We start from the raw sequence: 15,019 nt of genomic DNA on the forward strand, positions 1-15,019 counted from the left end.
GATAATTTCCCTGTGACAGATTTACACCAATAATCTGAAGGCACAGCCTGCTCATCCCTCTGTGGTAGACAAATTCTCATCAGAGAAGATCAATTCTACAAGGGGAATTTCTCCTGCAAGGTTAATGCATAGAAAAGCCTGTGATTTATTTATCAGGTGATCACTTGGTCATGGCCAGTCAATCAGAGAAGAACATACCAGTCACCTGATAAATTGTTTTTTTCCCTGGAGAACTGATCATCTTTATTACTCAACACACATCAGCCTACTTTGTGTCATCTGCCAGTTTAGGTGAATCTCTTTGCTCCTTATTAATAATCATTTGTTTTAATGCATCATCGGTACACACTCAAGTCTTCCAAAACTACAAAATAAAATATAAATGACTGCATTAAAATTCAGCCAAATGATTATTCTCCAGGCTTCTGTAATTCATTTAAGATTTCTTTCTAATTCCAGAGTCTAGTGATGAATGAGGCTTCTTTCTTAATCTTGGCTCAGAATGTCCAACGCCAGTCAACGTGGTAATTAAACTATCTGTCAGAGTATAGACTAAATGAAAACGTCGACCATCTCTAATATAATTTAAAAGCACTGGGTCACGTGAAAATGGAATGCATTCTAGAAAATACATTCTGGATTCTTTTTCTCCAGACAGGCTGGTGCCGACTTTTATTTGAGAGTTATCCATTTTCACAGAAAGGTAACCAAGAGTGACGGAGAATCAGATCTCTAACGTTTCTCCCTTCTTCATTACCTTACCGTTCTGTTAAATTGTATTTATGTGGCGCTTGGGAGCTGGTATTCCAATATCTTCAGTAAGTTATGAATGTGTCAAGTAAATAAAGCAAGTGTTATTTAAATGTCATGGTGCTTATATATTGTTATACAATCTATGTTAATTAAATGTGAGATTGTGCATTACTCTGCTAATGTACTGCTGTGATGGATTGCTGGTTAAAGTGTCGCTTAGAAACCTCTACCTACTGTAACTGACGTAAATACAAAGCTATTTAAAAAAAAAAAAAAACAGTTACACTATTCCACATATGCCTAAAGCGTGATAGAGAAAAAAAGTGAAGACAAGCTTTAGGTCACATTCACAGTGGAATTTTGCGTTTTATGCAACGTTAAAGTCGCAACGCGTCTGCATTTAGAGGTAATGCACTGCAAGCAGTGAGTTACCATAACGCAAGATTTTTCAACGCGACGTTAACGTCGCACTATGAACGTCCGATAGGATTATCATTGCTGTGCGGTAAGCTGCGTTATAAGACTTTATAACGCAGCTCCGCAACGTGGCACTGTGAATGCGACCTGATCAATGTCACAAAAAACACAATTTTGACCAAACATGAATCTATTTCAGACCACAGGTGCATGAACTGATAAAGGTCAGTTCTGCTACAACTTTGTATTTATGGGTCATGGCCAGGAGATGTACACAGACATTTGTCATTGCTGGCTCATTTTTTTGGGGGGTGTACGTTTTGGTTGCTAAGCTAATAGAGAAAATAGACATACTATTCAATAATTTATAAAATAATAATACAATATACTGTAGTTTTCAGTTCACAGTTGGCATATACAATATGTATTTTTGAACTCGAACTCACATTCACTCTCTCATTATTCTCTTTCAATCAAGATAGATCATCGGTACACAAGCAGTTTCCTAACAGAATGCCATTAAATATGGTTCTAATGTTTTCAGTAGAATTGCTCAAAACCATGGGAATGGTATGTGGTCTTGTGTATCTTATACCCATATTTCTCATCTGCTTGTCCTGTTGGTTCATAAATCTGCACATTGCAAGCAATACAAAGCAATACAATTGCTTTTCTGGGTTTATTGTAATGACATGTTAATTACACATGGAATACAATCCCACACATTTTGGTTCTGTGTACATAGCATCTGTAGAAATCACTCCCAATAGCAAAGCAAGTCAGCTGCCACAAAGAAACCAGCAGAGCTACTGAACAAGTGACCAGGTAACATCAGCATAATCACTGGTATGTCTATATAACAGAGTTTGTTTCAGTAATTAAACTATAAAGAGATTTTTACTTACAGCTTTTTTCAAGTTTTGAAAAGTGGGAATGCGCTTTAATATATAAACTGTCAACAAAATATTATCTGTCTCATATACCTATTGCATAACCAATAAGTAAGCCATGTCCAGTCTGACATCTATGACACACTGGGCAGCAAGTACATTACAAGCAGATCAAAATACCTCAGGAGACATACGTCAACTGAGACTGGTAACAGTGCAGTCTCCTTTGTGTGTATATGTATACTGAAAATATGTTTTTCAGTTGTAAGCATATGCACGTATTCAAAATGTCCTGAAGTTATTGTGGATATCTGCACATGGGAATCTTCTAGATGATTAAAATGAAATCCACCATATTCTATTGGCATGTAGCTACTAAACGTGTGTAATTGCCTAGGCATAATTGCAATTACTTCACCACTTTTTTGAATAACGACAGAAAAAGTATATTGATGTTAACAGTTCTAAACACATTAAAAACTGTAAAGTAAATGGCATATAGGCATTGCTCACAGACTTCCTATTCCGGACCTAGACCTAGAAGAAGGTTGAAGGAAGAAACAACTTACCTCTTTTTGGCTGAGCTCTCCACAAGTTTCTATCTTCGGGTTCTCCAAAATGTCTGCATCGGCCTTATTCGAAAGTCCTGTTGGAAAGTTTGTACTCAGCTGCGTTGATAACTTCAGTTTTGGTGACACATTTGTTGCCTGGTCTTGGCCATCCATTGGGCGCACATATGCTGTAGGCTTTTGCTGAATAGAGTTCAACTTGGAAATGATAGAAGCTGGGAAATTCTGCAAAGAATTTAAACCATTGCTATTCTTGGTGCATGATTTCTCTTTAAGGGGTGTATCAAATGCTAAACTGCAATTCAGTTTGGAATGTGTTAATCTTCTGGTGAGATTCTTGTCACGTCCACAAGTCAATATGTTGTGCTGCTGGTCATTACTGGTGGAGGTTTCTGGGTTTAATATGTAGTTTTTATTTTTGTCAGTACTATATTTTTTGAGTGCACATTTAAAATCAGTGCTGGGAGATGCAGTCTTCCTTTGGTCAGTCTTTCCAATCACATTCTGTTCCTCAGGGGAGTGTCCATTTAGTTGCCAGTTCATGTTGGCTTTGTTTTTGTTATTTAGCTGTGCAGGTATCCCAGAAGGTGTGATACTTGTTGGTATAGTATGACAAACCAAGTAGTGGCTTTCTGTGGGGATCTGATGGATAGATTCTTCTGTTTTCCCAGTGGGTGTTTTGGCTGCTTCAGTCTTTGGTATGCCAACAAGATAGCTTTGGTTGGATTTTTCAGTGAACAGCTCTTTCATCTCATCATAGTTTCCAAGAGTACTTTGAATACGAGTTGAAAGCTCATCTCCTTTGTTAGTCTGAAATTGTAAAAATAAGTTTGTTATTAAAAAATAAAATTAATTGTTAGCATTTGAAGATGTTTTACAGTATTCTCAAACTTTAATATCATTCTATAATTACTGAATAAGCAGTCAACATGATAGGTAGATCATTTTTTCATTAAGTGCCAAGCCATAATACGGCACTGCAGCATAACAACAAAAGAGCGCAATCTTAGATCCAGTACATAAAAGGCAAAGACCATGACACAATGGTGGAGAAGAGGATCACGACCAACTTGAAATGACATACATAGCCACTATATATGCAGCCACTGCTGTTTATCGATCTAAGTAGCAATCAAAGCAAATCTGAAGGGAAAATAAACTTATTAGATAATGAATGGTATGTGTACTATGGATAATAAATAGGACATTAGTAGCAAAGAAAGAATCTCATATTTTTCTTTTCAGTTATATAGCTTTATTTTTAACATTGTATCAGACTGTCACAGTTGCAGTTTAGAATCCACGCTTTTAAGCTGTAAAACAAAGCAGAAGTAATGGCCCTTTAAATATTCATGCAGTAAAACCTTATCTCAAGCTGTATTTTACTGCTTCTTGGCTGTTTAAGCTCTTCAGATAAATGGGCAAGACTTCAATCAAGTTGGTCGAATAGCTCAGAGAAGCTCTTTTGCATAGGTAAGAACTCAAGTTTTTTTTTAAACTAACTTTTTTTATATTGGAAAACTGAAATGAACTTCACATCATTTCTAAGTAGGGCAAGTTTCATATGCAAATATGTTTATCTCATCATGTCATGTGTCACTTCAGATTTATTTTCATTTGCTCCCTGTGCCTGCATGCACTGTGTTTGCTTCCTCCATGTGTACCTCATTCCTTTTACAACCAAAACACACTGGCAAATGTATCTGGCTTCAGCCCCAATAATAATCCTATATTGCAGTATGGGCATAAGATTGTGAGCCTGTTGGAAAGACAAAGGGCTCTACTCACAAATCTTCTCATAAATGACTTATTTATCACCTAAGTGATAAAAATAACCTTTCACCACATCTACAAGCAAAAAAATGATTTAAAGTAAGTTGTTCCTGATTAACTTCATTTTAATATTACTTTTCCTACCTTAATTATATTTTTGCTCTTTTGGAGCTAAAAAATGTAACATAGATAAGGTGAACACAGGAAAATGGGTGAAAATTCTTTGTGAATCATGCCCAAAGGTGTTTATTAAATGATATTTTCCATAGCGGAATATCTGCCCTGACTTTATTAAAATACATCTGCTTTTAGGCTGCAAAAGTTTGCAACCTAAGGCACCTTTTACACTTAATATGTTGCTCCCAGTTATAACTGAGAGAAAACTGATTTTCAAAGTAATGTCAATGTTTTCCTATGGCTCAGTAGAAGAGTTGTTTGTGCAGTTGAAGAGGTGTTTGAGCTCATGACACAATAGTGTGAACCCTGACCATGCACTACTCTAAAATTATGCATGAAGAAGTTTCTATTTATTCATATAAAAAAAGGCAGATAATGGTGTAAGTGGTAATCAGCTTATACATTAAAACCTGGTTTAATGGGGATAGCTTTTCAATGTCTTATTGTATTCTGAAATAAAAACATAGACAAAATAAACAATTGAAATTAAAAAAAGAACTCAAAAAAGAAATAATGGAATCCATGTATAAACCAAAATTCTTAAAATGGCCACCCTTGTTACATATACCAGCTAAATACACTTGTGGCATTCATTCTACAATCAAATATATTCCAGAAGGTCCTTCCAAACTCTGTTGCAGAATTTCCCATAAATGTGCTGCAATTGTAGGTTGCCTTGCTTTTGCTCTTCTGTTTATCCTAAACCAGCTCAATGGGGTTTAAGTCAGGAGACTGTGCTGACTATTTCATATTTACAAGCTTACCATCTTGTTTTGTTTTTCTTTTAAGCTAGCTTTAATATAGCTTGGACTTATGCTTTGGGTCATCTTCTTGCTGTGGGATGAACCCTTGGCCCTAGAGCCGGCTGGCATACTTTCCCCACCAGGTATTCTTGCAGTTGTCCTGGACATCCCCGTGGCTCCTGTAGAGTATGGGCAGTAAAGCAAACTCAGCTGTCTGGCCGGCTTGCTCCTCAATCAGTCTGTGTGTTTCTTCATCCTCACAGGGCGCCTCTTCTCAGTGACCCAGCAGCATATATGTTCTCATGTACATGCTGGCGGGTCATAGAGAAGAGGCAAATAGCAGGAATGAAGACTGAGAAACACAGACTGATGGAGAAGCGCACTGATTGGACAGGTGAGTTCGCTCCGCTGCCAAAACACTGCAGAGGCCCCAAGGAACACTATACACTTGCGGGGTGACCTGGGAAGGTTTGTCAGCAATTGCCCAGTTGGCTTCTATGGAAGCACTGGCTCTAAATTACAGGCTAAGTCCTCTGCATTGCTCATCAATTATTACAGAAAGGATAAGCATTTAAGAAACTGGGATAAACTTAATTTCCAATGGAAAGACAAATGTCAGAGATACATTAAAAAAACGCAGGTATCCTCAACTTCAAACCAACTCAGAACTCTAAACAATGAAGCTGGCCTCCACATACCAAGGTGTCAGTGAGTGTAGTCTCCTGTTACCAGCACCAAAACTTCTTCAGCACTGGAGGGTACTTTGCAAGGAAGAAAGGAAATTCCTTCCCCCTCAGGGTTCTTTTCACCCCTCTTACCCACTGGGGATGCATAGTTACATTTGAGGTTTAGAGCCTTGGGATGTGATTGATCAGTATGGTCGGCCTTTGGCCCTGAGATGTGCAACACTCCCCCCAGACACTTTATGTGATGCATATGCCTAAAGCTATTCAGTTTTGTGATTGGTCACTGTGGCACATCTAAATATTTTCAATTATGCAGCATCACTCCAAATGCAGGCTCTAAAAAAACAAACTCTATCTGAACATCTGGTATATACTGTATATTCCAGTATAACAGTTGGCATGTAAGAATTTACATTACATTGATAGGGTGATACCCCTAGAGTTACACTGGTTTCAGAGACAGATGTGTATGAACATTTATTAGTGGGTGTGTTGTCAGTAGTTGTTTTGTACAATTGGCTGTCTATTTCAGTTTTAACATTTGCTATAAATAAATATTGTGGTTTTATGCTTACATAAGATGCGTGGATAAATGTATTTGTGAAAGTTTGTAGACAAAAGTCTGTTCCCTGCTACTAGTGAATCTGATTTATATTTCAGGGGTTTATGTGCTCTTTTCTATGTAGAATAAATGTAGAATACATGATGGGGTCTGTGCAGATTCCTTACCTACTCACAAAAGACTATTTTGCAATTGAAATTGAGTGGCAGGGATACCGGAATCTGTGTAGAAATAAAGATCAGTGGTGATGGCTTTTCCTTCAAGAAATCAAGGTTGACATAAATTACATTGCTGGAAACATATCTACATCAGGGCACATACTGTAAATAAATTGGTGTAAAAACGATGTATTCTTTAATAGACTGGGGACAGGACATTTCATTTGTGCGCTTTGTTGAATTAGATGCCGCCATAGACCGCAATGTAAATTTGTGGCTATGATGCACCTACTGTTTAAATTGGGCTCCAAAATTCAGCTATTTTATAGGTGAACTCAGGCTGTCGGTGCAGCATGGGGCAGGGGTGGCGAATGAGTGCCAGTGTTTGGCTATTATACAGTCAAACTCCAAATGTAGGTGCAGTGATTTGGCTATTAAATAACCAAACTCCGAGTAACATTATCGGCTATAAGTATAGCAGAGATCTGTGATTGGCTGCCATGGAGCATTACCATTTGGAGTGCTTGGAGGGTAAGTGATAGGTTTTGTTTACCCATTAATTATAGCCGTGGATGCCCTTCAATGCAAGGAAAGCATCCAAGCTTTCTTTAAATGCAGATATAGAGTTTGCGATAACTACTTCCTTCAGTAAGATATTCCAGATTTTAACCTCTCTCACTGTTAGGACCCCTTTCTAAATAGGCAAAATATTTTTTTCCTCCATATGTAAATCATGTCCCCTTGTCTGTTCTACAACCCAGGGGACAAAAAGTTCATCTGCTAAGTTATTGCCCTCTGATCTATTTATACATGTTAATCATGTCACCTCTCAGTCTCCTTTTTTCCAAGCTAATTAAGTCCAATTTGTCCAACCTTTCTTGGTAAGTGAGAGCTTCCATCCCTCTCATTGATTGAGTTGCCCGTCTTTGTACCCATTCTAGAAGGTCAGTGTCCTTTCTATAATGTGGTGCCCAAAACTGTATCCTCGACTTCAGATATGGCTTCACAAGTGATTTATACAGAAGCCGTAATATACTAGCATCTCAAGATTTTATTTGCCATTTTATGCATCCCAGAATTTTATTGACTTTAGCTACCATTGCTTGGCATTGTATATGATTACTTTTACCTGAGATGTAAAGATGTTAGTGTACCTGAGATGTAGAAAAAAAAGATGAACAGTACATACCATAGAGCTTCCTCCAACATGCTTCATGCCAGGCCGGCTGGATCCTCTGCTAGGCGGCCCGGTAATTCAGCCAGTCGGGGCCAGTCAGCGCAGGTGCCATCTGGCGTCCGTGCTTCCCTGTCGTGCTTAAGTAGCCGGGAGCGTTCTGCGCCTGTGCAGTAGTACTATGCAGGCGCAGAATGCTCCCAGCAAAGCGATACGGCTTGTGCAACGCGATAGGTGTTGTGTGTGCGTGTGTCTGCCCATAATTATTCATACCCCTGGCAAATTTTGACTTAAAGTTACTTTTATTTAACCAGCAAGTATTTTTTTTATGGTAAATGACATAGGTGTCTCCCAAAAGATAATAAGACGATGTACAAGAGGGATAATTGTGGGGAAAAAAAAACATTACTCAGCTTTTATTTACATTTGAGCAAAAAGTGTCCAGTCCAAAATTATACATACCCTTCTCAATAATCAATACAAAAGCCTTTGTTGGCTATTACAGCAATCAAACACGTCCTATAATTGCAGACCAGCTTTTTGCATGTCACCACAGGTATTTTTGCCCATTCATCTTTAGCAATGAGCTCCAAATCTTTCAGGTTGGAGGGTCTTCTTGCCATCACTCTGTTCTTTAGCTCCCTCCACAGATTCTCAATTTGATTCAAGTCAGGGCTTTGTCGGGGCCACTCCAAAACGTTATTGTTGTTGTCTGCTAACTATTTCTTTATCCCATTTACTGTGTGTTTTGGGTCATAGTCATGCTGAAAAGTCCATTGGTGGCCAAGGCCAAGTTTCTCTGCAGACCACCTGATGTCATTGAGAATCCTCGTGTATTACTCTTTTTTCCATGGTGCCGTTTACAGTGATTAGGTTCCCTGGTCCATTGGCTGAAAAAACAACTCCAAAGCATTAGGTTCCCACCCCTATGTTTGACAGTGTAAATGGTGTTCTTTGGGTTGAAGGCTTCTCCTTTTTTATGTCTAATGAAGGACACATCATTGTGACCAAACAATTCAATTTTCTTCTTCACAGAAGACTAGAAGTCTTCTTCTTTGTCCAGATGAGCATTTGCAAAGGCCAAACAAGCTTTTGTGTGCCTTATCTGGAGAAGTGGTGTCCTCCTAGTTCTGCATCAGTGGAACCCAGTAGTGTGCAGTGTCCATTGGATTGTCTGCCTTGAGACATAGGCCTCAATTCACTAAGCTTTATCAAACACTTTATCAAACGTTTGATAAAATACCTCATGGGTAAAATCTAATTTTGAATTCACTAAGGTGTTATATATTTATCGAATGTTTTATTGATAAAACGTTCAATAAATCTATTAACACCTTAGTGAATTCAAAATTAGATTGTACCCATGAGGTAAATTATCAAACGTTTGATAAAGTGTTTGATAAAGCTTAGTGAATTGAGGCCATTGCCACCAACAGAGCCCAGATTTACCAGGATGGCCTTGGTGGTGATCCTTGGATTCTTTATCACCTCTCTCACTATACTCCTGGCCAGCACAGGTGTCACTTTTGGCTTCTGACCATGTTTTCTGATATTTTCCACAGTGCAGAACATCTTGTATTTTTTTAATAATACTTTGCATTGTGGCCACTGGAACTGGAAAACATTTAGAAATGGCCTTTTAGCCTTTTCCTGTTGAGCAGCCACAATGCGCATCCGCAGGTCCTCACTGAGCTCCTTTGTCTTAGGCATGACTGTTCACAAACCAACTGCAGAGAGTTGCTGCTTTTCACCTGTTGAATTGACAGCTTTTCCCAATTAATCAGGGCAACTAGGATGTTTTAGATCAGCTTGGACTATTTGGAATGATATAGAACTTTGGATTTTCCCGCAGACTGTGACAGGTTGTGAAAGTTATGAATAATTTCGGACTGGACACTTTTTGCTCAAATTTAAATAAAAACTGAGAAATGTTTTGTGTGCAGCACTGTATATATATATATATATATATATATATATATATATATATATATATATATATATATATATATATATTAGTGGTGACCCTTAATGGGCTATTGGGAGCCCAAAAAGTGGGGATGGGGATTCCGGAGGACACTATTGTGTTACATAGTTACATAGTTACATAGGTTGAAAAAAGACATACGTCCATCGAGTTCAACCAGTACAAAGTACAACTCCAGCCCGTCCCCCACATACCCCTGTTGATCCAGAGGAAGGCGAAAAAAACCCCACCAGGCATGGTCCAATTAGCCCCAAATGGGAAAAATTCCTTCCTGACTCCAGATGGCAATCAGATAAAATCCCTGGATCAACATCATTAGGCATAACCTAGTAATTGTAGCCATGGATGTCTTTCAACGCAAGGAAAGCATCTAAGCCCCCTTTAAATGCAGGTATAGAGTTTGCCATAACGACTTCCTGTGGCAATGCATTCCACATCTTAACCACTCTTACTGTAAAGAACCCTTTCCTAAATAAATGGCTAAAACGTTTTTCCTCCATGCGCAGCTCATGTCCTCTAGTCCTTTGAGAAGGCCTAGGGACAAAAAGCTCATCCGCCAAGCTATTATATTGCCCTCTAATGTATTTATACATGTTAATTAGATCTCCTCTAAGGCGTCTTTTCTCTAGACTAAATAAACCCAGTTTATCTAACCTTTCTTGGTAAGCGAGACCTTCCATACCACGTATCAATTTTGTAGCTCGTCTCTGCACCTGCTCTAAAACTGCAATATCTTTTTTGTAATGTGGTGCCCAGAACTGAATTCCATATTCCAGATGTGGCCTTACTAGAGAGTTAAACAGGGGCAATATTATGCTAGCATCTCGAGTTTTTATTTCCCTTTTAATGCATCCCAAAATGTTGTTCGCTTTAGCTGCAGCGGCTTGGCATTGAGTACGATTATTTAACTTGTTGTCGATGAGTACTCCTAAGTCCTTCTCCAAGTTTGATGTTCCCAACTGTATCCCATTTATTTTGTATGGTGCTAGACCATTGGTACGACCAAAATGCATGACTTTACATTTGTCAACATTGAATTTCATCTGCCATGTATGTGCCCATATAGCCATCCTATCCAGATCCTGTTGCAATATGACACTATCTTCCTGAGAGTTGATGATTCTGCACAATTTTGTATCATCTGCAAAAATAGCAACATTGCTCACTACTGCATCTACTAGGTCATTAATAAATAAATTGAAGAGCACTGGACCCAGTACAGACCCCTGTGGGACCCCACTGCTAACAGTCTCCCATTTTGAGTTTTTTTCTGAAACAAATATTTTTAAATGTAATTATGGTACTGTTTTAATATTGTACTAGACAGAAATACTACCTTGTATGGTTCACTGAAGAGGGTATGGTTAATGAAAAAAATCTCTTCACTTGGCTGGGATTCTTGACTTCTTCTGTCCCATTCTTTTCTTCGGAGCACACTTTTGTCTGGGTCATACCCACTGTCAAAAGAACAGAAAACAGTCATAACCCTGAAATGTATCGGACACAACAGTGTAGGGTCTTAAGCCCCATACACATGCTCAACAGGGGTCTTTTATGCAGCACAATTATCAAACAACTTTTGTTGTGAAACAACCCAAAAAAGTTGTTTGCTATTGTTCAAACAACTGATAAGACTGATTAGACGTCAATCCAACAAATGGATTGATGTCTTATCAGTTGTTTGATAATTGTGCTGCATAAAAAAACGCGGTTGAGCGTGTGTATGGGGCTTTAGGCCTCTTGCACACTGCAAGCAATTCAGATTCAGATTCCGCTTTTTAATCTGTTTTTACTTCCGATTCAGATTCAGATTTGCAGTTTGTCCCTTGCACACTGCAAATCTGAATCTGAATCGGAGGTAAAAACTGATTAAAAAGCGGAATCTGAATCTGATTTGCTTGCAGTGTGCAAGAGGCCTTAGAGTACAGAGTACAAAACTACAGAAACACACACTGGATTGCAGCATCCCAGCAGACTGTGTAATCACTGTCATCTGGATGTTCTGTGATTGTCTGCTCATAAAATAGATAATTACATTTTCTGAGAACAAAAAAAAATGAGATTGGATCAGTGTGTTCTTAATGTCCTGACCAAAGTAAAGTCTAAGAGGTACGACAAGATCTTCACTTTTTATAGTTTAACTAGGTCAAAAATAAGAAATTAAGCTTCTTTGTATAACTGGAGGAGATAAACAAAAGACATAAACAAAGCAATTGCATTCATTTTCTGCTTTACGTAAAGAAGATATGAAATGGGATTTGGTGTTCCACACAATGTAGTATGTTGTCTTTTCTTAGTTCTGCTCTTTGGATGCAAGTCACTGAATAATATGAATAATATTAACTATTACGGTAAGCCTTATAACATTTGTAAACCATGGCTAGCTTTGCCACAGCTGACCGTTTACAGCAATTAGATCAGGCACAGAAACAGGACAGCTCATGGAATTGGTCTCCTGATCCCTTATCAGCTACCACTTTGTATTAATTGGATCCTGTTTATGGTCACCAATGGGTTCATAACATTGACTTTAGGAAGATGTGAAAGGCTAAACAGATGGATCTGAGAGCTGACATGATACTTGCCTCTACATAAAACCAAGCTCATTCATTCCACTTCTTCTAAATAAGCCCTGCCTTTTCACCCCGTGTTTAATTTACATAGATCTCTGCAAATAATATTTAGATGTTGCTCATCCCTAAACATAAGCTCTGCCTTAGCAGGGAACATTTAAAAGAAGTGCATTAAACCACGGAAACAATTTTATGTGTTAATGACAACAATATTTCTTTTAGGGCTCTCAGGCATCTAAAGATTACGAGATAGTACAAAATGTAAATCACGAGCAGATATTTTCTCATAAAATGTCCCCGGCACGATTTAAGTGAGGCTGCCGTATTTCTGTGGTGAATCTCTTATTAGCTTGTTCCCTGAAGAGCTGTTAAAGCTGCGTGTAGCACTAGATTTCTTTACAGCCACACTTCTGTATTCTGATCTCTGGTAATAAGCCAAGTCGTCAAACTACTCCCTAATCAATCCCCCTTTCTCTGACTGATTTGACATGAGCACAAGTTCGGAACATGAAAAATGCATGGAGACTGAATTGTGTCGCTGCACATCTGAGTGATTGTGATCAGAACAGAAGGAAATGCGGAGGTTATTTAACTAAAGGCATTGGGAAAAAAACCCTGAGTGATTTATCTGCACCAGAAGCTTTTTATGTTTGATGTGGCTTGATAATGGTACACTTCTCTTGAATGTCACCTAGAAATGCAAATGCATTACAGTTGACATCTTAAGCTGCTGGCTTCCACGGTTTAACCTCACCCATCCCTTTATGACGGCTATCACTGCCTCTGTTATTCAATCCACTTCACTCCGTAGGGAAATTGAAGGATAGCTTTGCAATGTTGTATACACCTGCAGTATGATCATGGGCATATCAAGACAATATTTAAACAATAATCTAATGTGTCTGCTTAAAGTGGAATAAAACTCTGACATAGCATTCAATAAAAATGTGTTTTCCTACTTTTTATTACCCATACAGTTATCATATTTGTTTTGTGTACAAGTAATAATGCCTGTTTACAAATTACAAGGTCCCAAAGTACAGTTTATCTTCTCTGAAAGCTGCCATTGCATTTCATTCACTGATTTTAACATATAAATACAACAACTCGCTAGTGATAATTTCTCATCTGTCTCTGCTTGTGGGTTCAGTACAGTTCCGTTTCAGCACCTGGCTGGCTGTAACTAATTGTAGCAACTGAGGAATGTAAACAAAAGATAATGTTATCAACTCTTTAGATGTGAATCACAAGCTGAAGAAGTTTGAATGCTGCTCTGTTACAATTTTTTTTCTGGTAGTAGGTGTAAGGCTGTAAATAATCTTTTAGAGCAAAGAAGAAATGTTGAGTTTCAGACTACTTTAAGAAAGTGTTGTATGGCAATAAGCAGCAAAATAGTCAATCTAATACAAACAAATGTGTCCGATTTTGCTTCCTTATGGTTTCTACTTTGAGCATTCTTTCATTTTGCCCTGTGATAAACACAGCGTCTACATATCATTCCATATACACCCTCAGTATAGGTAGGTAGCCAGGTATAGGGGCCCCCAGTATTGTAGGTACAGTTGCCCTCAGTATAGGTTGGCCAGGCACTCTCTTCACTTCCTGTCTCTACCTGGTGCTGCCCTCAGACTTCTGCCGCCTGAGGAAGTCACCTCATTTGGCATCTTGGGCGGATTGGGCCTGGGTCCCAGCAAATGCACCTGTATAAATATACAATGTATGACCAATTCTAATTGAGTAAACTTCTGACATAATAAACTACTTTTTCTGGCCCCTTGGCATTTACTATAACGGTATTCTACTGTATATGGATTCTACTGTATATACAATCAGCATAGTTTCCCAAGTGCCTGCATGGGGCTGCTTCAGCGCTTAACGGTGCTGGTCATGTGGTGCACCTTGGGACATCTCCTATTGTCTGTAGGTTATGCAGGAGGCAGTGCTGAGACATTACAGAAATATTTTATAACCTGTCTGCCTGATTTCTGTGCCAAGAACTATCAGGCAGTACTCTATAAAACTGCCCATAGACATGAGATCATCTCTCAATGTGCCTGTCACATCAGGTCTCATTTATTCTTTAAAATCTATAGCATAATAAATACAGTATGCTAGGTTCACTAGACTTTCCATGTGGATGATGAAATCACACAGCAACAGACTGTTTACGTTTATTTGACCTTTGGTAATTGTCTTGGAGACAGACTTTGTCTTCATCTGAATTTATGCATTATATTTTTTTTATGAAATAGATGCTAGGAACTTGGTAGTATCAAGCAGGAATATTATCCATGTTGACAATTTCTGTTATTTGACTAAAGAAAATACACTGCTCCTGAGGTAATCTTCTCAGTGATGGATTGTTAATGTTAATTCAGACCTTTAAACTAAAGTCAATACTAATCTTTAAAGCACACCTGACACGAATCAAAGCTACCTAAGGAAAGCACATAGGTGTGTTCATGTTGAATCCACATATCTCTTTGCATTGTCCATTCCTCTCATCATCCCTCCACCCATAATCTCTCCTTGAAAAGTAATTTTATTTTTGGCTAAAGAC

At 38.4% G+C, this 15,019-nt stretch overlaps 1 protein-coding gene across 2 annotated transcripts in view; it reads right to left on the reverse strand.

Annotated features, from left to right (window-relative positions):
• The window catches only part of AFF3 (ALF transcription elongation factor 3), a 352,879-nt gene that overhangs the window by 247,784 nt on the left and 90,076 nt on the right, over positions 1–15,019 (reverse strand). For both annotated transcript variants that reach the window (XM_068268208.1, XM_068268209.1), the window contains exons 2-3: positions 11,223–11,343; positions 2,630–3,439 (exon numbers count right to left, since the gene is read on the reverse strand). In XM_068268208.1, coding sequence (XP_068124309.1) covers positions 2,630–3,439; positions 11,223–11,343 — 931 coding nt within the window. The remainder of the gene's footprint in view (positions 1–2,629; positions 3,440–11,222; positions 11,344–15,019) is intronic.

Source organism: Hyperolius riggenbachi, chromosome 2 (assembly GCF_040937935.1).
Source record: "Hyperolius riggenbachi isolate aHypRig1 chromosome 2, aHypRig1.pri, whole genome shotgun sequence".
Classification (NCBI taxonomy): domain Eukaryota; kingdom Metazoa; phylum Chordata; class Amphibia; order Anura; family Hyperoliidae; genus Hyperolius; species Hyperolius riggenbachi.